At 45.0% G+C, this 23,876-nt stretch overlaps 1 protein-coding gene across 3 annotated transcripts in view; it reads right to left on the bottom strand.

The window, feature by feature from the left end:
• Ptp10D (Protein tyrosine phosphatase 10D) overlaps positions 1 to 23,876 on the bottom strand; it is a 181,810-nt gene that overhangs the window by 24,452 nt on the left and 133,482 nt on the right. For all 3 annotated transcript variants that reach the window (XM_070527184.1, XM_070527183.1, XM_070527185.1), the window contains 12 exons: positions 23,144 to 23,309; positions 21,940 to 22,200; positions 20,433 to 20,576; positions 19,787 to 19,912; positions 17,971 to 18,113; positions 15,635 to 15,776; positions 14,777 to 15,055; positions 14,069 to 14,350; positions 12,301 to 12,428; positions 7,002 to 7,094; positions 6,370 to 6,436; positions 5,324 to 5,541 (listed from right to left, as the gene is read on the bottom strand). In XM_070527184.1, coding sequence (XP_070383285.1) covers positions 5,324 to 5,541; positions 6,370 to 6,436; positions 7,002 to 7,094; positions 12,301 to 12,428; positions 14,069 to 14,350; positions 14,777 to 15,055; positions 15,635 to 15,776; positions 17,971 to 18,113; positions 19,787 to 19,912; positions 20,433 to 20,576; positions 21,940 to 22,200; positions 23,144 to 23,309 — 2,049 coding nt within the window. The remainder of the gene's footprint in view (positions 1 to 5,323; positions 5,542 to 6,369; positions 6,437 to 7,001; positions 7,095 to 12,300; positions 12,429 to 14,068; positions 14,351 to 14,776; positions 15,056 to 15,634; positions 15,777 to 17,970; positions 18,114 to 19,786; positions 19,913 to 20,432; positions 20,577 to 21,939; positions 22,201 to 23,143; positions 23,310 to 23,876) is intronic.

Below are 23,876 nucleotides of genomic sequence, written 5' to 3'. Positions count from 1 at the left end.
TCCTGTTGAGTACTCAGATGACAACCTCAAGGAGTATTTGAGCGAACAAGGCGTCATATCTGCTAAAAGGCAAGTTTTCTACGTCCCTAACGAAGATGGCGTAGTAACGGAAACCCGAAGACGCTCGGTCATCCTGGAATTCGCTAAGGACGCCCCTTTACCAAACCGAGTGTAGCTTGGATTCTGCAGTTATCCCGTGACGGAATACATGGGGTCTGCTACTCAATGTTTCAGATGTCAAAGACACGGACATATAGCGAAATATTGTAAAGGCCCCATCCGCTGCAAGATATGCGCTGGTCCACATACGCATAAGGAGTGCACGTCACGTTCCCAGCCTCGGTGTGCAAACTGTGGAGCTGAGCATGCTGCGTCATACGGAGGGTGTCCTAAAAAGAAATCAGCCACTCTTGCACGGACTATGGAGCAAATCCAAGGAAAAGTACGGAAACGACGAGAACCACCACCGAATCCGGATGTGATGTATACATCTACAAACCAAAAGCAACACGACACGGTGCAGCGCAGCGACACGACTTTGAAAAAGTCCTACGCCTCAGTCGTGAAAGAAAACCAGCAAAGGCCTTCAACTGCAACGAATCCATCAATGCCCTCAAGTTATATAACCTCAACCCCACGACAGCAACAAGTGTCCTCAAGGTCGCAGCAGAAGAACAGGAAGAACCAAGAAAGGTCGTTAGATGGTAGCACTACAAATGAGATATCAAGTGTGCTGATTCCCATGATGTTCGCCGCACTCAAGGCTATTCTCCGTGCCAGCCCATCGTTTAAGAGCATCCCTGTAGTAGAGGCCATCCTGGCTTTGGAACCGCTAGTGTCGTCTTCTTTCACGGCGCAAAGCCGTGATTCTTCACAGTAGCAACGATGGCTTCGCCAACAATCGTCTCACAAGCGGTGTCCACCAACAAACACTTCCGCACATGTACTATATTCCAGTGGAACGCTCGCGGATTGCGCTCGAAGTTACCAGACTTTAAGCATCTTACGCGAGTGTACCGATTCCCTTTTTTAGTCATTTCCGAGTCTCGCGTCGACGAGCACTTTAGGATAAAGGGGTATTATTTTCATCATTCAAGGCGACAAAATGGAATTAGCCGACTGCTCGTTGGATTTCGCAACGACATACCTGCCTCTGCGATTGACGTAACACCACATGACAAGAACGAATATATTTGCGCAACCACAGTGATTGCATCCAAAGTGTTTACCCTAATCGGCGTCTACTTGGAACCAGAATCACCTTTCGACGTGACCAGATTGGAAAACTTGTTGACAAACACTCAGTCGCCACATATTATTTGTGGCGATTTCAACGCACATAACGAGATCTGGGGCAGTTCACATACATGTGGTCGGGGTGCCAAGCTGGCGAAGCTTTTTGCAAAATACAATATAGAGCCCTTGAACGATGGCAGCATAACGTACCTGAAAAATCCGACGACTGTTAGCTGCATTGACATCACATTCGTATCAAGTCAAGTGGCCCCGATGTTCGGATGGTGTACAGATTTCGAGACTCGAGGTAGTGATCACTACCCGATCCTAATCTCTGCCCTGGATTTTCGGACGTCGCCCAGAAAAGTGAAACTGAAGTCGGTAGACTGGGAAGCTTACACAGCAGCCGTAGACAAAGGAATCACAGCCTCGACTATAAATACAGAAATAATACCGACAATAGCTCATTGCCTCAAACAAAGTACCCGCTCTGCCACTAAGCATTGCAATGTACCAACAAACGACGAGGAATTTGAAAGGTTATGTGCCATTCGAAGGCGTGCCGAAAGGAAGGCTCTACGTACTAAGAATATCGAAGACCTCAGATCTTGTCGACGGGCACAAAGGCATATACGACGTTACCTCACCAAACTGGACCGAAAAAGGTGGAGGGACTTTTGTGGGACACTGGACATACGACAACCGCTGAGCAAAATCTGGCGAGTCGTCAGAGGCATTCGCAAAGAGCCGCAACAGCTTTATCCTTTTATCGCCCTCTCATTACATGAACGCGCATCCCTGAAAGAGGTGGCAGAGCAGTACTGCAGGCTCCATTCCAACGGGGCACAACCTTTGCGGCAAATTGCAAATCGTCAGCCTAGTCCACCTCGAGCTACCCTTCCTGACTTAGAATTACCATTCACCATCGAAGAGCTCACGGCAGCAATCAGCGACGTAAACAAGCGATCATCACCTGGCCATGACGGCGTGAGTTATGAAGCGCTCGCAAAACTATGCCACACATCTCGCCTACGCCTTCTGGAGTACTACAACGCCTCATGGATAACTGGGGAGGTTCCTACGGAATGGAAGCTTGCGAAAGTCATTCCGATATTGAAACCATCAAAGCAGCCAACGAATTACGCCTCCTTCAGACCCATATCTCTGCTTAGCTGCGTAGGGAAGCTATTCGAAAAAATGATCTACAAACGACTAAATTGGTTCCTGGAAACTGCAAAAGTTTACCCGGAGGAAATGAATGGCTTCCGGCAAAATAGATCCGCAATTGATAATGTCATTGCCTTGGTTTCATCACTTGAAGAGGAATTGGTCTCTGGAAACATACCTACTGCATTATTTTTAGACATTCAGGCAGCATATGATTCGGTCTATCATACAGCGATACTTGACGCTTTGGAAACTCTTGGTCTTGGAGGACGGCTCTACGCATGGATTGCAGACTATCTTCAAGGACGCCAACTTTTCATGTGTACCCCGGAGGGCCCCACAGCGCTTTATGCCGTCGAGAAGGGAGTGCCACAAGGAGCTGTGTTAAGCCCGATATTATTTAATTTAGTCCTCATCCATCTGAAAAGAAACCTGCCCCCTGGCGTCAAAATCACACTGTATGCGGACGACATCTGCATTTGGAGTGCGGCGCGTTCCCGCAGTACCACCCAACAACGCCTCCAGAGAGCGCTAGCAAATATATCGGCCTACCTAAATCCAAGGGGTCTGAAATTGTCCCCCGACAAAAGCGTTGCCATGGCTTTCACGCGGAGGCGTATGGAAAAATACCCACTAGTGTTGGGTGGTCGCGCCCTTCCATACGTCAAGACGCAAAGGTTTCTTGGAGTGACGATCGATAGGAACCTCACATGGTCGCCCCAAGTGAAAAAACTGAGTGAGAAGATTTCCTCGGCGTCGCACGTATTCCGATTTTTAGCCGGATCACAGTGGGGCAGCAACTGTCGATCAATGGTGCTCCTCCATAAGGCCTACGTCGACGGAACACTACGATATTACCTCCCGATCCTGCACAAAGTGTCTCCCACAAGCAAGAGAAAACTCGAGGCAGCACGAAACAACTGCCTTCGCGTATGTCTTGGCCTTCCGAAGGGGTCATCCCGCTCAGGGACTGTAGCAGAAGCCGGATGCCTGCCTCTGGAAGTGCTATGTTCGCAGGAGACACTTCGGATACACCTCCGCCACGTCATTCATACGAAGAATCACTTTTTAAAGGATATTTCCAGAACCCGTGCTACATCCAGCTTTGGGCAGGCCGTCGGAAGCATATCTATTTCGATTCCTGCTCAGGCGTCACGAATTATGCCGCGAAACATTCCACCATGGACACTGTCCCCACTGGAAATCGTACCATACATACCTGGAATCAGTTCGAAAAAGAAAATGCCGCAAGCAGCGACTTATCAGATAGCTTTAGAATATATGCACAAAGAATACGCAGCCGCAACGCACATTTTCACAGATGGCTCTACAACTCCACATCGTTCATCATGCGGACTTTTTGTTCCCTCTACAGGACAACGATTCTCGTTTCGTCTTGAGCGAGCGACATCATCTACTTCAGCGGAGCTCTATGGCATTAAGGAGGCCCTTGTGTATATACTTCGACAGCAGCCCTACAAAGTATATGGAACAGGCACAAGCGTTGCAATAATCAACCAGCAGCATTTGACATTGCTTATCTTCACCACAGGGCTAAGATTGCTGGGCATTGCATAAAGTTCCAGTGGATACCTGGCCATGCCGGCATTTCGGGAAATGAAAGAGCGGACGAAGCTGCCAGAAATGGACTCCAATACCGCAAATTCAGAAGAACATATTTTACAAAAGCCGACGCTTCAACCATGGCAAAAAAATATGCCTATCAAGAAAAAGACCGCATCTTGAATCTGCCGCTTCACCAAGACAACTTCCTACGTTACATTGACCCAGAAATGAGACCGAAAATTCCACGACCACTTCCTCGACACTTAGAGACATTGTACCATCGTCTTCGACTGAACGTGGCATACACGAACAATTATCTGTACCGCATAGGACTTACCACTAGCCCATACTGTGATAACTGTCGCAACTTAGAGACAATTGAGCACGTATTACTAGAATGCCCCGCGTACCGCGACGAGAGACAATTTTTTGAGCACCAAATGGACATGATTTGCCCCGAACCGTTAACGTTACCGACCATCTTAGGTCCAATGCCCGGCCCTTCGAAACAGCGACGGGTTTTGGATTTATTGTTCAAATACCTGACAGAAATTGGTCAAATAGGAAAGCTTTAAGAATTGCATCCTTCCTATACAAAAGCCTAAATTTACCCGCCATGTCACCTGTAAAATTAGTATCAGGTCCAATCGGACATTTCATATTTATTTTTATCCTTTTTTTTTCTCCCACTCTTATCTGAAATCTTTTAATCCCATTCCCCATCCCTATACAGAGTAGCATGCCAGCGGTTATATACGCGCCGGCAAAATTCTCTGTTTTTCTAATAAAGAGCCCTCTCTCTCTCTCTCTCAACCACAAGCTTCATAGTATACTGAGATGCTGGCTTCCGCAGGCAGTGATTTATTTTTTATTTCACTTTCATTTCCAGATTTCCTATTAATTCTACATTTGCAGTTAACTTCCCATTTGCTTTCTGTGGTTTTATTGTTTGGTAAATCATAGTGTTGCAACACAAAAGAAGTTTAAGAGCCCAGCTAAGCAAACGACTGACGTAAAATATTACAAAGAAGATCATCTAGGTCCTGGGAACGAGCCAGTTTCTGCCTTGGCCTCTAGCTTGCCTAGTCTTGTAAAAACGATACAATGCATATGGTCTGTTTTTCTGTGCGTATCCACATGTAACGTTTTGTTGAAGGTGCGGGGTAATGAACACTATGCAATATGTTTCTTGCCTTACCTCTTGCAATGAAACTATGATTGTTTCCCCAAACAATAGGATTGTTACTGTGCAATAAGCTTCAGCCATCTTAAGTTCTGAAATCTGCTTGGTTCAGAAGTATGCGATAGCTTAGCCTTACAAGCAACTTTAAACATTGTTTTAGGTGTATCGTACCTGGTATGGAGGCCAACTATGGAAGCTCTGCACTTCTGACCACGTTGGCAGGTTCGCACTGGCCGCATCCTTTGAAACATCTTCGGCCACAATGAGCGTGTATGCATGAATCGGACCGTGGCTATTGGCAAAGAAGTTCTTGCGGAAGCTGACCCGGATCGTCGCTGTCGTGTGGGTCACCGACTTCGGGAAGACAGAGTCGCTGGGCTTCGGTGGGGCTGCGTTATAAGGCAACGGTTATGTTATGTGTCAGTGTGGTTTAGCATTTGCGTATGCAGGGCAAGTTTAGGTAATTGGGCCTTGCATATGTAAGACACGCTCACATCAACACAGGTGCTTTGAGAGGCGCCATGATATGAAGGGCACCAGAATAATTCTGACATCTTGGGTTTTTTATTGTTCAATGAAATCTCAGTAAATAAGCTGTTTTTTCGACATTCAGTGATGACCGGAATGTGGTTGCTGCAACCAGGAGTTGTACCCACAACCTTGCACTCAGAAGCAGATCACTACAACTACTGAGCTTCTAGAGAGGGCAACTAGGGAAAAGTCTAGAATGTAGATTAGAGATGGAATACATCCTCTAGCAAGGTTTCAGGGAGCCTGTGTGTGTATATATATATATATATATATATATATATATATATATATATATATATATATATATATATATATATATATATATATATATATATATATGGAAGCTATTATAATATAATGGGAGTATTCTGGTTCAATAAGATATTGCGGGAAATTGTGCGCTCTTTGTCCTATTGCTTGCTACCTCTTTCACGCTGTTGCAATATGTTCGCACACCTCTTACACTGATAATATCATGAGATTTTATTTTAGCACATAGACGCGAGTCCTTTTGTACTGCTTGCACCACTGAAACACCTTGGTGCGAGTCATAAAAGTCTGAGCTAAAAATGCAACTGCAGTACTCCCAATGCCTCACATGTTTACATAAAAGCCGCTCATGATCCTTAACCTTCTTCATCATCACGGATAAAAAAAGCAATTAATAAATCATTTTCATTACATACCCCAGATGGGCATTGTCTGTTCCCATTTCCCTTTTCCACCAGGGCCAATCTTCGTGTGTGCTTGAATCTGAAATGGTAAGTGTATTCAAGTATGCGAGCTGTGACAATGATGGATATAAATGACTTATTTATTTCTGATGATTTAAAGGAATGAACCAGATATGGTGTCCTCATATGAGTGACGGTTCTGGTAAAAAAATCTGGAATTGGTAAAACACTGGGAGGAAAAGCTATTTAATCGTAAGCAACAAGAAGGCATTCTGCTTGTTGCTTACGTCTTGTTGCTTACGTAAGAGAATGTCATGCTAACCCCAAACCTACAGATGTGCACGAACATAACTTTGCGTTCTATTGATTGATGAGAAAGGAAGCTTGGTAATTTTTTCAAGTCCATGGTTGTCATTTAAATTTGCACCCTATATCCTCCAAGGCACAGGCATGTGCACCAATTGTTGCCATGCAACATTTCCGTTAGCTAATTTCACGCCACACTTTGGTAATTATAAATAGTTTGCATTGTCCGCTTTATATCAAATCATTCTCTCGCAATTTAAAAATTCTACTACAGCGTGCTTGATTTCTACTTGCCCAAGTTTGTCTTTTGCAGAGTTTTGAGCATATATTTTTATTACCTCAAAGACATAGGTTCGTCCAGGAATAAGGTTTGAGATGACTCCCTTTGTTTCAGTTGGTTCAAACAGTTTGTGGCGATAGGTCAAGGAACCCTGAAACAAAAACAAGGACAACAACAAACTCCTTTATAGTCTTCATACTGTTCCTAACAATGATTTAGATTGAAGTAGAATGAATCACAGCTACTAATGCATGCCAAATGAGACTCTGACATTCGATCACAGAAAAAGTAAACACTTACAATGACTCTAAAAGATGTAATTGTCCAAAATATTCAATTATTGTTCCATGTGAACTATTAAGCAATTGCTAAAGGATGATGGATTAATGTTATGTTGTCCTGTATAAACGTGCTCTTTTGCACATAACTTTAATATTTGACATAGTTTTTATAGATATTAAGATCTCCAGATACAATGAAATGCAATTCCACACCCTCAAAGCTTGAAAAATGAAACGTGGCGATTTTTTTCCGAATGCAATGTATGAAGAAATCTTGCTTCCATAAGGCTGCACAAAGTCTACATGTTCAGGTAGAAAGACTAAAGAATAGTCAGTTCCCTAACAGCCTGATTGCGTCAATTGCTAAAAAACCGCTAAGAACAATGAATGAGAAATATTGACGATTATAGGAATGGCAGCGCATGACCTATGGTATTTCCATTGATACATAATATTTTGTGCAAGCTAAAGAAGAGTCAGCAAGCACGATGTAGAAACAGTTCTCTGTCCTGGATAAGCTGACTGAAATGTGTAAAAAGGTGAATAGTTGCAATGAAAAAACTCACAGAATAAAGAAGTGCAATGTAAACCGCATGCAAAAATTTGCAGATTGCAAAAAAACAAGGTTTTGCTAGTATAACTTTCGCCTGCAGAAGAAGGTACGTTGGACAGATAAAAAGGAGTTTAACCCATGGTAAAGAGAGCACTGAAATGACTGCTAGCAGATAAAGCTTCCAGGTTACTTAGCATCTAATGTGTCAACAGTGTATAAGTACACAACAGTTAGAAAAAAAACTATTATCCCATGTGCGCGATTAACCGAAAAAATTACAAGCAATCCATGCACCATGGCAAATAAACATGCAGTAGAATGTGTAAGTACATCATCAATAATTGTTTCAAAATAAATTCGATTGATGCAGAGAAAGTAACAAAACTAACTGCTGATGATACTGCTGATTGGGCTTGAGGGATGCAAAAAGAAAGCAGATGCATACTGTGTGTACACCTTTATCTTTCTTTTTGCTGATCATCTTGTTGCCGCAAGTGTACACATATGCACAAAACTCATCTGAAATAAACAGTTGCTAGTCTCTTTGTGGTGTGCTTTGTTCAGTATTAAAGTAGTTTTGTGCAAAACGGTCGTGTTTATTCAAGAAAATGTCTAAACAACTGGTCACAATTGCAGCCTAACATTACAATATTACATTACTTTCTCCACAACGTTTACTAAAATTAAACTAATGTACACAGCAGAACTAGCTGGCCCTTCTCTTAGATAAAAGAAATTAATTAAGAACTTGTAAGTATTGCTGTTTTTCATACCAGAATTTAAAAAAATCCCGCCATTACCACTCGCCGGTAATGACCTCGACGCATGACCCCACAACTTCCGATTCCGCGGAATGACCTCCGAGATCGGGCAGCGTTGCGCGGCGGGCGCGTGTCTCTATTTACGTCCAAGCCCTGTGCTCGACCGCTGCGCCGCCATGCGCCACCCGCACGTACCACGTTTCTAGGTACTTTTTCGCCGAGGCGCCAAGGCACACGCCCTAGATCTCTCTACGTATTTGGTTTTGCGTTCCTGGTTCTGCTCGGGTGCGCAGCTATCGCGGCTCAGCCTACATTCGCAGAGTTCAGGCGGTGTAGGTAAGTTATGACATTAAATGCGTAAGCATTTCTATGCTTATCCAGCGAGAAAGCCGTTCCTCCGTCCCTCCCGTAATAAGGCAACCGCTTTCGAGATGGCGCCCGCTGCAGCGAGCGAATTCGCCTTTGTGCTGCCTCTCGCTTCAACGCCAACGAAGCGGTAAGAACACAGCGGTGACGATGCCCTCTGTACACGCCTCACTCTGCCACTTTCGCAGATCGCTTTTAAGATGCGGGCGTGCGCGTCTCTTCAACAAGTAAGCAGCGAGAAGACAGCGCGCGAAGCTATGGGCAGTCGGCAGTCTTTGTGGGCAACGCAGATCGCTTTGAAGGTGCTGCACGCGCGCCGGTGCCATACGAAGCCACCGCCTGAGTACGTTCACGGTTCATAACGGTTCGACGCGGATGGATAAGGCGCTAAAGAGCGATAACGGCTTATAACGATCGGAACGTTATCAGCGCACCTTGCACCTCCACCTACCATACTTTTCTTGCGTCATCAATGCTCCTTGCGCCGCCGTCGGCACCACTTCGTGTCGCCACTGCGCTGTCGTTAGTACTCGCCTAATCAAGTTACATGACATTGGTAGTAACACCGGGCTACGTGGAGGCGAGCAGTTGGCACAATGCTTACGCAAGCTTAGACAACGCCCAGAGAAGCTTTTGCGTAATTTTTTTTGTTCTTGGACATCGCGCGATAGTTTGTTTAATATGCGTCGTGTGTGGCGCCTGCGCCTAGTCACTGTTTCGGCTGGAAGAGAGGCAGTTACATAAAGAAGCAAAGGACGCTTGATTGCAGCGATGATATGGCTCATTGTGCGAGTAACCCTCCATGCTCCACGATTATGCCAGATTTTGTAGATCGAAGCGCCTCGCATATACCACGTCCAACTTCTTATCGCGTCCCTCTATCCCCTTATCCAGACTGAAACATTTCGTCCAATGTTACCTCAGCTTCCGCATACAACTTTTATTTTGAAATAGCCCAGGCGGCGTGTTTTGAAAAACATATCTTCTCTTAGCGACAGCTGACTGAGCAGATTATGCGCCCAGGCATAACATGGATGGATGAATGGATGGATGTTATGAGCGTCCCCTTTGGAACGGGGCGGTGGGTTGCGCCACATCTCCCTAGATCTATAGCGCTCGCCATGGCGCTTCGGGAAAAAAAAGCAGCTAGAAACGTGGTACACGTGAGCGCCGCATGGCGGTGCTGCGGTCGAGCACTGGGCTGGGCGTCAATAGAAACACGCGACCGGGAGCCACCGCGCCTGCGGCGTACTGCATAATCTGGGAGGCGACGCGCACACGTCATCTGCTCAGGTGCTGTTACGAGGCTCCTAATAAAAAAAAAATCACCGTGACCATGCTTTTTGGCCATACTTGGCCCTTGCGCCATAAAGCCCCATATATCACCCCAAAAGAATCACCGATGATTACGATACTCCCTAATGCGAAGTTTGAGCGCAGCTCTATACGTGATTTTGCTGGCGCGGACACTCGCTCTGGTGCGGCACTTTGCAAACGGAGCAAGTGTGGCGCGACTGCCTCCCTAAATGGGAGATCGCGAGGAGAGCGCGTGGGTGACGCGTGGGCGCGTATCGCGGCGGACGCCGCAAACAGACTTCCGCTAATGGAGCGCTTTGGCTTTATATACAGAGTGTCCCACATAACTTGAGCTGAGAATTAAAAAACGAGAGGCGCGTCCGAAGCGAATTCAATCAAACGCATGCTATTCGCGATAGCCTATACTTACATTTTTTTTGTTTTTCCCATAACTCGCTAATAATTAGGTTTTTTGTCCAACTTTTTAATTATTGGCTGAGAACCCCAGTTATGATACGCAGATTTGCAGACACCTTCAGAAACCACCGATCGAGTGGTTTACGATACGTCTCACGTAGTCCTTTTCTCCGGGTTGCAAAAAGCCCACAAAATATAAAAAAAGCCACGTGACGGAGCGCTTGCGCAGTGGTATCGGGCTGCTCTCAAGCGTGCGTTCGGTGAACAAGGTTGCATGTTCGGGAACAAATGCATGTTGCTGGCCGAGCGCTGCCGATGAGATAAAGAACGCCCTGCCGCTTCCTTGTCGCCAGTCACGATGCAGCCGACCTTGTTCGCCGAACGCACACTTGAGAGCAGCACGATACAACTACGCAGACGCTCACAGTCAAGTGGCTTTTTTTTATATTTCGCGGGCTTTCTTTGCAACCTGGAAAAAAGGACTACGCGAGACGTATCGTACAGGAAACAACTCGATCGGTGGTTTCTGAAGGTGCTCTACAAATCTGCGTACTATACATGGGGTCCTCAGCCAATAATTAAAATGTTGGGTAATTTAAGTTAACTAATTAGTAGCTATAGGGGGAAAATTCTGAGTTACTATAGGCTATAGCGAATAGTATGCATTCGGTTCAGTTGGCTTCTGATGGGCCTTTCATATTTAAATTCTTGGCTCAAGCTATGTGGGACACCTTGTATAGTATTGTATAGTAAAGTACAGTATTGTTGGATGCACTCGCCGCATTCCATCGGTGAACAGACAACGCGCGCTACTCTGGCGCCATCTCTTAGACATCACCGCAGAGCGGCACTATGCTCTTCACGCTTTCGCCCTACACTTCCTCGCTTTCCACCTCATCCTATCACTGTAGCCTCCTCCTCCGCTTTCCTCCTCATGCTCTCCTCGCTTTTCATCCCCTTTGCGCTCCGCGTTCGCTCGTTCATGCTTCGCTCTGCTCATTCACTCCGTTACGCCGCCGATGTTCAACGCAGGGACGGGCGCTTAAGCTGCACTCTAAAAAATTTATACAATTACCAGCACTGCGAATTTGCTCAGATTGCTTGAGTGGTATTTACTACACATCTATAACCAATTTGGCCAGAGGGTAATAACGTTGCATTTTGGTTAATACGCGTACCGGCCCGCCATGACGCAGTAGCAGCGCGCCGCAAGTTGGCTATTTTCAGCGGTAACTGTAGTGTTGTGACATTGAATTCAAAGACGTTTAAGTTTCGGTGTGACACTCATAACAAGTGACATGATCCCGAAAGGTATGTTGGTCATCAGTGATTGAAAGTGAACTAGCGCTCTTGTATTGTGTGTGCTGTTAATCGAATGTCATCTCTTGAACAGTGTAAAGGCACTGCAGTGCCGACTAGGATGGGATTCAAACCCACGCGGCCAAATCCCAATGGAGGTAGCCTAACGAGGCGCCGACGCATAAAGATTTCAACTTGACGGCTACTGCACAAGCCGTCGGGTTACCCGGGTAGAGATGCTCTGGATGTATGAGCATTCATCAACATTTGCAGTAGGAACTACGGGAACGCACAAATTCGGCGAATTATCCGATATTTCGAATAAACCAATCAGTTTTATCAATGCTACTTATATACATGCTGTGAATAACTATGCGCACTCACCTTCATGTAGTAGGTGATTTTGAAGCCCGTCAGCACGCCGTTCTGTTCGCTGGATGGAAGCGACCACTGCAGCACGATTTCGCTTGGTTTCAGCTCGAATGGTTGGAAGTTCTGGACCTTCCCTGGCACTGTTAAGTTAAAATGTAAAGACACGCCTATAAGCATGAAAAGCGGGGCAAGTTGGCATCAATACGCAATTTAATGAGACAACGACGAATGACCAAACATGACACACAAGCACATGCATGAAGCTGTCAGTGCATTTGCGACAGTGTGCTCTCTATAGCTGGTGCTTTCGTAGTAATAAGCACCCTGCCATGAAGCTCCCCACACACTCATGACAGAAGAGACAGAACATCAACATAGCAAAGAATGTGGACTACTGTTGGTTCGTTAGGCATATGATGACCTTTTAAGTCTACGTCGGTACACGGTGGTAGTCTAAGTACACTCGTGACATGATAATCTTGTCGTGCGCGGAATGCTTATGACTGGTCACGAAATTACCCTGTCAATTACGAACTCGACCTTGGAGCGCCGCTGGTAACATAATCCATCTTTGTTTCCATTCAAGCCCACAAATCAAATTCAGTTGAACTTGTCGCCATATGGTAGACTACGGAAAGTGGTCACGCATGACGTGTCCTCCAACATCAGTACCCAATGTACTTCGATAGGCAGCAACTTCATTATGCTTTTACAACAAATAAACCACCGTCGGAGAATCTCTTAATAGGCGCACGGCCACAGAGTTGGCAGACGATAGAGACAATGCGTGCTCTTTCACGTTTCTTAGGCGACACGGGCCTGGACTTACACTTGTGATAACATTTATGCAATGTGTCCTTCACCTCATTCCTCCCATTATCAACCCCCATTGTGACCCTCTTTCTTCCCCTTTTCCCCTTCCCTTACGTAGAGTAGCAGGCCAGATGTGCCCTTTTCCGGTCGACTTCTCTGCATTTTCCAATCATTAAATTACTTCTACAAAAAGGACAACGACGAACGGTCGCGTGCTGTTTATCCTGAGAGATTTGGAGCACGTACACGATCTCGGGAGCCATGTCGACCATGGTCCATTGTGTACTGCTGCGCGTGAAAGGTAACGGAAAGAAATCATACTCGAAGAGCGCGGCCTCCTTAGTAAATTATGCGCTACTTCATATATATCACGTTCTGCTACGATGGCTAGTTATATCACTGCACACATTTGCCTTCAAAAATAGTGCATCACATTTGAAAGAAAAAGTGGGTATGCTCCATGTTTATCGATGTAACCTTAAGCCTCGTAACTTTATATCACAAAGCATGACCTGTTGATCACATAGGCGATGTTGCAGGTCTGAACCCATTAACCACTAAACGAGCGGGGTGGCACTTTTGTGCGATCAACAGCTGTAGCGCACCGTTGCGCTTGCGACCAAAACGTAGTACGTTGCATATAAAAAACACAAAGGTGCCCAAATAACACATAATTTGGCGTAACTTTACGCCCAGAGTTCCATACTTGTAAACTGTAATATACACCTGTATGAAACAGCTATTTCGTGATACACGTTGCAGATCGAGAAGAACTGCACTGCAAAGCGTGCGGAGCGAGAATTTCATCAATTCACTACTTGGCTAGCTTCCACAGTGTTTGCTGCCTGGTATAGGCATGAACGTTCTTGACAAGTCATGACACTACACATGTTCACGATGGTTAAGGTGTGCCAACGTGACAGCCTGTGGATTCAGTGCCGTAACGATCGACCGCACTGGAACCTACCGGACTCGAGGGTCTGGAAGGTGCGGGACATGGGCAGACTGCGGCGCACGGTGGACGTGTCGTACCCGCTCATGACGGCCACCACGAAGGTGTAGTTGTGGTGGGGCCGCAGGTGCTCGTACGAGATACGCTCGCCAAGGGTGAAGTTCTGCACGAGCACGCCCCGGTGGTCGAGGTACTGCACCTCGTAGCCGTCGCGGTCGCCCGTGGCGCTTTCCCAGACCAGCGAGATGGCCGTGTCCGTCACCGTCAGCGCCTTGATCTCCTTCACCGGGTCCGGGACTGCGCGTCCACAGTACATATGGAAACTTACTGTTTGTTGAAATCAATAAAGGATACTGAAGGCAAGGAAATAACAGCTGACCACAATGTAACTGTCTAGCACAGTCTGGGTGCAGGGGAGTGAAAAGGCAGGGAGAGAGAATAGGGTAATAGAACGAAACTACTTACCAATGAGAGCAGTGCATAAAAAAATTAATCTGTTCACATTTACAGAAAGAAATAGAGAGAGAGAGAGTTTCTAATGAGCTTTCTTGATAGCTGCAGTGGTTGCTGAAAAAATAAGATTTCTTCATTCGCATGTATGTATACAAGAGTTCCCTAGCTATAGCTTTCCATGGACTGGATTTTAACTGCCGATTTATGGACATTTAATGATTCTATCCTTATTCTAGATGCAAACAACACATGATCTACAATGCAACTTACACAGCCTGGTGTGTCGGTAGATGGGCACGCTGTAGACTCCGCCGCTGATTGTCCAAATGCTGATGTTGTAGAGTCTTCCGGGAACAAGATTGTCGAAGAGTACCAGCCGGTTGGTGTCATTCGACAGCTTTTCCTGCGCCGGTATACCGGTATCGCTAAGCTGGAACCGGTACCGGTCAAAGACCACGTGCCGCTGAGGCGTGGGCGTGTACTTGATGCCCAGTGTTCGAGTCTCGTGTTCGTCGGCAACAATGTTAATGACAGAGTCGATGACAGGCACTGGAAGAAAAAAAATGTGTTCGCTTAATTTAGAGTAAGCTTACGATTCCTCAAGTAACTGCGGTCATGTCATTTACAAGTACAGACATCTGTCAAGCTGAAGAAGAATCGACATTTGGGTAAGTTATTACTGGTTGGATATCTTGATGGCGAAGCGCAAACGACGAAGACACCAGAAAGGCAAAATACAGGATAGAGTTGTGGGTTGCATAGGTCGTACATGTTAGCACGAATAACTCGTCTACAACTACGACCTGCTGTTAAGAACTATCAGCGCTGTTCTGTATTTTTCCTTCCTTGTGTTTTCGTCGTTTCTGCTGCCCCATCAAGAATTTCAATATTTCACGCCCTATATTAAGTACTGAACTGAACAAAACTAAAAAATATCAATGTAGCCACAGCCAATACATAGAAACCATCACAGTTTTGAGGAAATTCATACAAAAGTACTTCTTGCTTGTTCGCAATGGCAAAACTCTAGAATGGCACATGAATAAATCTATGTGCTGCTGATGCAGTACTTTTGCCAAGAGAATTTAAAAACAGAATGAAAGGTTTGTAAGGAAAAACAGTTCTCACTGGTTCTAGTCTGGACGCCGAAACCTTCACTTCTGACATCATGGCTGACGGCGTAAAGGCGGAAGGAGTACAACTCTCCAGGCTTCAGGCTTTCAATCACGACATTTACGTTGTCTCCTGGACGTGTTAAATTAGCTGGAACCTGCAATGCGGGAAAAGCAGGCCCAGGCAATAACTCGCGGTATCCAGAATGACTCCAAAAAGCATAGACAATAGAACCTTACTGAATGTTTCAAAGGGATACCAACATGATATTTTCGACTCTTCACATTTATTTTGCGTTACATGAAGCTCCTGTAGATCTCGAATCCCTAGAAGATTAGTGACAAACCTCAGAGCACCGCAAACAATTTACCATAGTAGCGCTTCAACAGCCAATTTCAGTCTAGTTTGTCAGGAAGATACTGTGTTGTGACGCCATGACACAGTATCCTCCCGGAAAACTATACCGAAAGTAGCTGCGGAAAAGCTATTATATTAAATATTTAGGGAGATGCGAGGCTTAACAGCATTCTTTCTGGGGTCTAGAGGTACCGGCCCTTCTTTAAAAAAAAGCTCGAAAATATCGTGTCAGTAGGCCTACTTTCAATCAAGCCAATAGAACCGAAACATTATTCTCGCTATAGCAACACAGCAAGCGGCACAATACCACGCAGAAAAGTAGGTCGCATGAAAATTTAGCTATTAATAAAACATACACACGCAGCTTCGCCACTACACAGCGTCTTTATTATTATTAAGCACGCTACTTGTACATACATTTGCCAATGCAGTAATATCGGCAATGCGATTTCTACATTGTCAAAGGTTGTGTCGATCACACTGCAACACGCATATCCTCAAAAACTGTTTTAGTTACAGTATTCTAGCTCACAGCAGTTTAGTTCACGGCCAATGTACTCTGAACGCTGTGGCGCCATCTGCACGATAAAAAAAGAAGCACTTTTGCGACAACGGGGCATCGTTGGGCATAATCACACGAGGACAGACAACCGATGTCAGTCAAAATGACTGGCACAACCGCTAGTTATACGTTGCCCACAGCGTGAGGGGATTCTAAAAGAAAGAACATTTTGATTTATTAGGGGGGTGCTAATAATAGTTCTTGAGACAGAGTCGAATATTGTCAGAAGCGAATGGGAATCGAATACGAATCTAATATCTCTCCAACAGTTTCCGAGTAATGCACAGCTTTCTCACCATTGATATTAAATATTTTCCACATCTTGCTGTTCACACAATTACGAAGTTTCAATCATTATAGTGTATATTATAAAGCCCGTTTTATTAAGAGCGTAAACCGAGCATCGGGAGCAACCAAGCACTTTGTTTGCTAAGTGGTGGCTCTTCAGACCATGCACAGAGATGTGCTATCATGCAGAGCATAAAAAAGCAGCCTTTATGGCCTAGTTGATATGTGTATAGCTTAGATAGCTAGCTAGATAGCTAGCGAGATAGCTAGCTAGATAGCTAGCTAGATAGCTAGCTAGATAGCTTATACCTATAGATGCGCTCTGCTGTATCTATGAATAGCACCAAACACTAACCAATGCAGAATGCCATGCCTGAACAACATCTTATTGCGAGTGATCGCGTTTTGTCAGAAAGGTCTGGCTGTTTGAGCGATGCCGTGTGCGCTGGTACGGTATGTCCACTGTCGATGCGATTAAAGTTGTCGCATTTTAGCTTAAATTTAATGCCCGACCATGCAGAGCGAGAAATATTAGAAAAAATATATTCGAAAAATCATCGAGACATATTCATATTTTCGAGCAGTTACCATTCAATTTGACGTCCAAATCTAACAGTGACTACTTGACCCGAGGACTGAATCAAATAGAACAAAATTTGATTCATTATTGAAATTTTTCGAACATTTGCGCTTATCTACCTTTTATTTATTGCCTGGACGCCGCCATGTTGCGCCAGCTCCGCAAAGTCCACAATTAAAATGCGCAGATGCTTAATCCGCAAAGCTGTCCACTGGGCTCTGCACATGCGTCAGAGGCTCTGTGTGCTCTATACTGAAACTCTCTATTTAAATCAGTATGTTGCGTCAGGGAGCTAGACACCCGGCGCTGTAAAAGAGGTGTGGTTACCGAAAGTTCGTACAAGTATGCTTTTATATGTAAGCATGCGTATGCGTGCATATGTTAGGTTTATGTAAAAGCTTCACATAAAAGTGAATACAAAATCGTTTACACATCGGGAGTCTCAAAGGGACTGCCACAGGGGCTCCCGTACAATGTAGAGACCCACGTACATACGTATGTGTGTACGCATAAATTATTATAATGTTATTTATTATTATGAACACTAGAAAACTAGACGCTTACCTGCTGCGACTTCTGCTTCTTCTGGTCGTTGAGAGGGTTGTAAACAATGATGTAATAATCGACGCGTCCCGGAGGTGCCGTCCACTCGAAGGTGATGTTTTGGGAGTCAAGGAAGTGAGTTACGTGCTTGATAGAGTTGGGGTCTGAAAAAAAAATGTGTAAAGAGGGGTCAGAAGTGCCACTCTGCAGCAAAGCAAGATGCGTAGCTTATTCCGGGGCAGGAAAGCGTTAGAAATGAATGCCACGAAGCAGCACGCCTGCACACATGCCGACTGAATAAAAACGTCAAGTTTATGCTTGTGGAAGAATCAATCTCTTTACTTAGATTATTAGTTTTCGAGTGATCATACTAAGTTGTGTGCTACTGCTGATTTGGTACTCGAATGTAGTGCATGATTCTCTACTTGAACACAATATGATAAAATTAATATATGTGAACGAGCCAATACCACTGCACATGCATTCGGAAAGCAATAAACAGGATATGCATCCAAATTAGTAAAAATGATTAATATTGAACAAAACAATAGCATTTAAAACAGTAATTTCCCTATCTAACGATTGGCGAAAGTCAAACAGAGTGCTCAAGTGCAAATCTTCACTACACTCGGCGGTCAAATTAATGTGCATTGATTTATTGAATATGCCCTATACTGAGCATGATCTAGGATTAATCCTCAAGATCACTCCAAGACACACTAACAGCTTCAATATTTCGCCGGGTGCAGGACTTGCAAAATACCTGAATTAACTTTGGCACATAGCCATGAACTCAGGCTCACTCCGTGTTCGTACGTACGATAAAAAGAGGTTTCCTTTCAGTCTACACCTGCACACCCAAACCAAGAAGAAATAAAGCGTCTTCACCAAATTTGTGTTCTGTAAACCTTTTACACCACCTGTCTGCGTATGTATTGCCATTTATGGAGTAAATGTTACCAGAGCCGCGGACGTTAGCGAATAAATGTATTTTTTTTATCTGCTGAAGTACAGATTGTGTGGCAACGTAATTGTCAACATTGAGTTTCCTTTTTTGCTGCGACAATAACACGTGTAACACACACACAACACACACCAAATAATTTCAGTGCGTTGTGGTTGCAGAAAGCGTCACATGATGTCGCTGCCAGCATTGTTACTGCACTAGAACAAGATGAGGCATGTGCCTGCTGCAGCAAAAAGTCTGGAGAGCACTTGGCACAATGTAATATGAAGGTACTCATCCAGCGAGACCTGCAGTAACGTACACCTTCCAGAAGCACTCGGATTTAAAGTAGATGGAAGCATCAACTGGTTAGCAGTCAAGAAAAAAAAAGCAGGGAAGATATTGGTAGGACCGGATCCATTGCAGGCATAGGCAGTAGTACATGTAGATATACAAGTTTTAAAAGGAAGAGGAAAAAAATTAAGGAGATGTATACAAAACTTCTAAAATGACAGGCGTCTATAGCATGCCTGATTAACTCAAGCAGGCTAGGTGAACATTTGTCACCGTCCCATTTCAATGGGGATGTCAGTAAATCATAATCACCATCTGCCGTCCACGTATCTGGTAACCCGATATTCCGTGAAGATTAATTCATTTAGGGACAAGTCAAATCTCTCTCTCACCATTCCTGCCCAGTTTCTTCTATTCTTCCTTACACTGACCAATAGCGTCACATTAGCGTTCGCCACCCCATTCCATATCATTATTGTACGCATGAGACCCACTGTACTTGCATTCGGGCAATATTCCCCACTGAATCTGAGTGTTGCTGATCATGGAAGGCTCATCTGACCTTGACACTTAGATCACAAAAGAACGAGCACTTACACAGCGTTTGCTCCACGTCTTGGGCGTCAGTGCTTTCCACTTTGTTGCTGACTGTTGCCACGCGAACTACATACCGTTCTCCGGCGATCAAGTCATCGATTTCAGCCGACGTTGAGTTGACAACACCTAAATAGAGAGCGAGAGAGAGACATGGGGGATGAAAAAAATGACGCTAACATTTTGTCTATTTCCTCCGTAGATGATCACCTTCCACCTGTCAAGATCACGTAATTTAATTCAATGAGAAAGGTACGCGGGATTCTCAAAAGAAATAGATGTGGGCCCCTATTCACATGGGTTGTCGTGTAGAAGTGCTGCTTGCCATAGGCCAGCCGCCTTCATTATATGATTGAACCTCGAAACAAGGAACACGGATATAACAAATTATTGTATATAACAAAGTAAGTGTTTTTCGCCCATATGACCATGTAATGAATAATGAATACATGCTTATAATGAATATCGGGTATAGCAAAGGTATGTCCATATCAGAGAGATTTTGTTGTAACATGGTTCAACTGTATTATGTCCAAAATTACGATTGCATGACCGTGTTCTTACGAACAGTTGTAGCATAAGAGCAGATGCAAACGGATTGCGATGTTGAACAAAAGAGGGCTTCATTGTACTCTCAATATTCACTTACCGAATTCCCTCCAGTATGTAGATTCAATTGGGCGGTACCGAACAGCATAATGATCAACCAAGGAGTTCGCTGGGGCGTTCCACGTGAGTATCACGGTTGAGTTGCTAGCCTTGACTATTTGCAGGTTTTGTGGAGGCCTCGGGGCTGCAAATTTCAAAGTAGGGTTAGGTTATAAACGCAATTTGGTTTATCATGTAATGCAACAACTTTATAAAAGAAACCATCTTTAGTACAAGGTACGATGTATTGCCCGAAAAATTATTTCAACGTCTGGAGGTATCTGAGCAGAATACAGTCAAGCAGTCCATTCAAAAACACTCAACGAAACCCATCTTCTTTTTCGTGAACAATAATAACACATTCGATAGGTACGTTTAGGAAAAGGGTACACAGAATTAGGGAACGCTATCGGCCAGGCATACAAAAGAACTCAGAGAATGCACAAAAGGATATAAAAGTGCGCAAATTAGTTTTGGTTTCTGGGTATGCAAGCCTCCTGAGGACACGATTTCTAAGACATCATAACATCTTTGCCATTGATTGGCGCAAAAGAATAGGTTTGGCCAAGGTAATTAGATGACATACACGATAAAAAGAAAACTGATTTCGTGAGTTCCTGATGTTTCAATTTTGCCCACAGGCAGAACAAGAAATTAAGTTGCCTAACGTTCTTTGAAGCAAACGCCCATCTATGCTTTACTTAATTTTAAGTAGTGAATAGTCATCCGAAGGTCGCAGGTACTGCAACGTGCAAGTCGTACTACGGCTGAAACATATGATGACAGTTTTCTCAATGCCTGCCTTCACTGGTACGCACACAGCACGCATGCTCGAAAGTGGCAAACTACAGGTAAACTGAAATATTACACCCAAGAGCTGTGTCCGTCACACTCACCAAGTATATTAAGAAACCTTTCCCTGCCCCTTGCCCCGCGGAGCGTCGCGCGGCACTTCCTCTCACCCACCGCGGCTATGTGTAGAACCCGCCGTCAGATGACGCCACTCTCGCACGTCTCAGTCCAGCCGCAGCGGCAACATCATAAAGAACAGCGATGATGATGATAATAATAGAGACATTTAGCCGGTCCGCTATTCCGGCAAACGGGGGCGGTTTGGACGGATTGCCAGATTTGCGGGGACGTGAACGTGAGCGGCCGAAGCGGCCAGAGCGGCGCAGCCACCTGGTGGCATAGAGTTCAACCAGACAAACACAGCTAAAATTGCAGTAACCCGCTATATCCTGCTTCGCTGCTGGTGCCAATTTTCGGCAGTGGCGTAATGGCAAACCCGATAACGCCGCTGTTGAAAATTCACGCCAGCAGCTAAGCAGAATATAGTAATTGGCTTTGTGTTTGTGCGCTTGAGCTTTGCACCACCAGCTGGCGCCACCAATCTGGCCGCCCACGTTTACGCCTCCGCTCAACCGGCAAACCGCCCACGCTTGCCGGATTGCCGGACGCATATTTTTAAAATTCTCCAATTACGAAGTACACGGCGGGCGACTCACCGACTGTCTGGTAGTAGGAGTGCGGCTCGGACCAGAGGCCGTGGCTAACGGCGTACACGCGGATCTGGTAGCTGGCGCCGGGGTACAGGTTGTTGAGCAGGAGCCAGTTCTGGCGCGTGTCCTCCTGGCGGCGCTCTCCGGTGTCGTTGCGCACGTAGACGACCGCGAACGAGTCCTGCCGGCTTGTCACGTCAGACTTCCACGAAACGTTCATGTGCTGCCCGACCGGCTCCAGCGCCTCGATTACCGGCGACGCCGGACCTGCGAGGTGGCGATCACGTTGCGGGAACTGTTAACACCTCACCATTTTTTTGCAATAATATGATTATCAATGTTATAGTTATTTATGCATCATGTACAAGTTATAAATAAGACGAGAGAGAGAGTCCAAGCCGCAATATAGCTTGTCGTATTGTACCCGGCAGAAAGCCACGAGAGGCACACACAATGCTACATTACGTGAAAATGGTGAGTTGCAACTAAGTTTCTAAACACCCAGTACGTAGCATGCAGTGAATATGCGGTGTTTGCACCACATCGTGTGATGGCGTGTGAAGCCCCTCGTGTGTCATGCGCCTATTCAGGCAAAATAGCAGGCAGTTTTCTTCTGGACTCCTTTTTTACCGTTCTTCATGCTTTCGCTCTCAATGAAGATAGAGCATTTTAGCTTGTGCGTGAGCTTCTTACTCTTTACAGATTACCAAGTTGCCGGAGCAGTGCTCGGCAGAAGCAAATCTGGCACCGACATCTAATGGCATTTTGTCCAATGATTATGCGTTTGAAACATTCTTGCACTGCGCGAGTGTTCTCATCGAAATAAAATTGTAAGAAGACGTTATAACAATTAGGTCGCAACAAAAGCTTTCAATTAGCAGTTGAGTACGGTGTGGTAGGTAGCTGCAGTATTTGTCTGCTCATTGGTTAAACTCAACACCACAGGATTTCGCTAACAGTGTTGTTACTGCAGTAAAGTTCTCCAGTAAATTGCTATTAAGCAAGTTGTAATAGGTAGTATCCAAATCCACGCCCCGGCGACAGCTCCCTTTGAATATCAGAAGCCGATCTCGAAGGCTATGCCTTTTAATGCTTGATGTACCGGAAGCGATTGGTGTGGCCGGACATGCGTCAAGGCCGCCATGTTTGGACATCACTTACGCGGTCATGGACAAGCTAAAGTTCACTAGTGACACGGTGTTGTACTTACGTGTCGACTGGTAGGTGAAGACTGGCTTGCTTGCTACACCCTTGCTGACAGCGACAACGCTGATGGAGTAGTTGCGGCCTTGCAAAAGACCTTTCAGCAACACCGAATTGTTCTTTACTGTCTCCAGGCTGTCGCTGTTGAAGGATTCCAGTTCGTTGTAACGAACCTGAAAATAAAAGAAGGGATATTAGCGGTGGCGAACGGGTGGACCATGGCGGAATTTGGGGAGAAGTACGTATAAAACTTTTATGCGAAGGAATGCTACATCGGCTGGCGACGCAAATTATGTGCATTTACATATATGATGACGTTTCCGGTAAATATGTGATGTTAGAACGAAACTACTGTTCTTTCTGTAAAATATTGCCACACCGCTTCGTGATATTAAGAGGAAGCTTTAGCTCGGGCCCGACTCCAACGCGGCCTATTCAATTACATGTAAAACGAAAAAACGTTTTCCTGAAATGACAACTGGACCGATTTTAATGAATTTTGTTGCATTTGAGAGAGAAAATTAACTTCTAGCGACTGTGGCAAGCGGAAATTCGATTTATGGCCTCAATTTTCTGTAAAGGATTTTCAAAAATTAGAAAGCTCGAACAAAAATAGACGCACGAAGTTAATAAATTAATAGCTCTGCATCAAAAACAGATATCGCGGTTCTGTAAACGGTAGCCATTAAATCATTCAATGCGGACAATATTCTATATGTCAATCTATATCTTACGTGAAT

The sequence above is a fragment of the Dermacentor albipictus genome, chromosome 10 (genome assembly GCF_038994185.2).
Source record: "Dermacentor albipictus isolate Rhodes 1998 colony chromosome 10, USDA_Dalb.pri_finalv2, whole genome shotgun sequence".
Taxonomy (NCBI): domain Eukaryota; kingdom Metazoa; phylum Arthropoda; class Arachnida; order Ixodida; family Ixodidae; genus Dermacentor; species Dermacentor albipictus.
The sequence above is the reverse complement of the archived record's forward strand: the minus strand, read 5'-3'. Positions and strand labels throughout refer to the sequence as shown.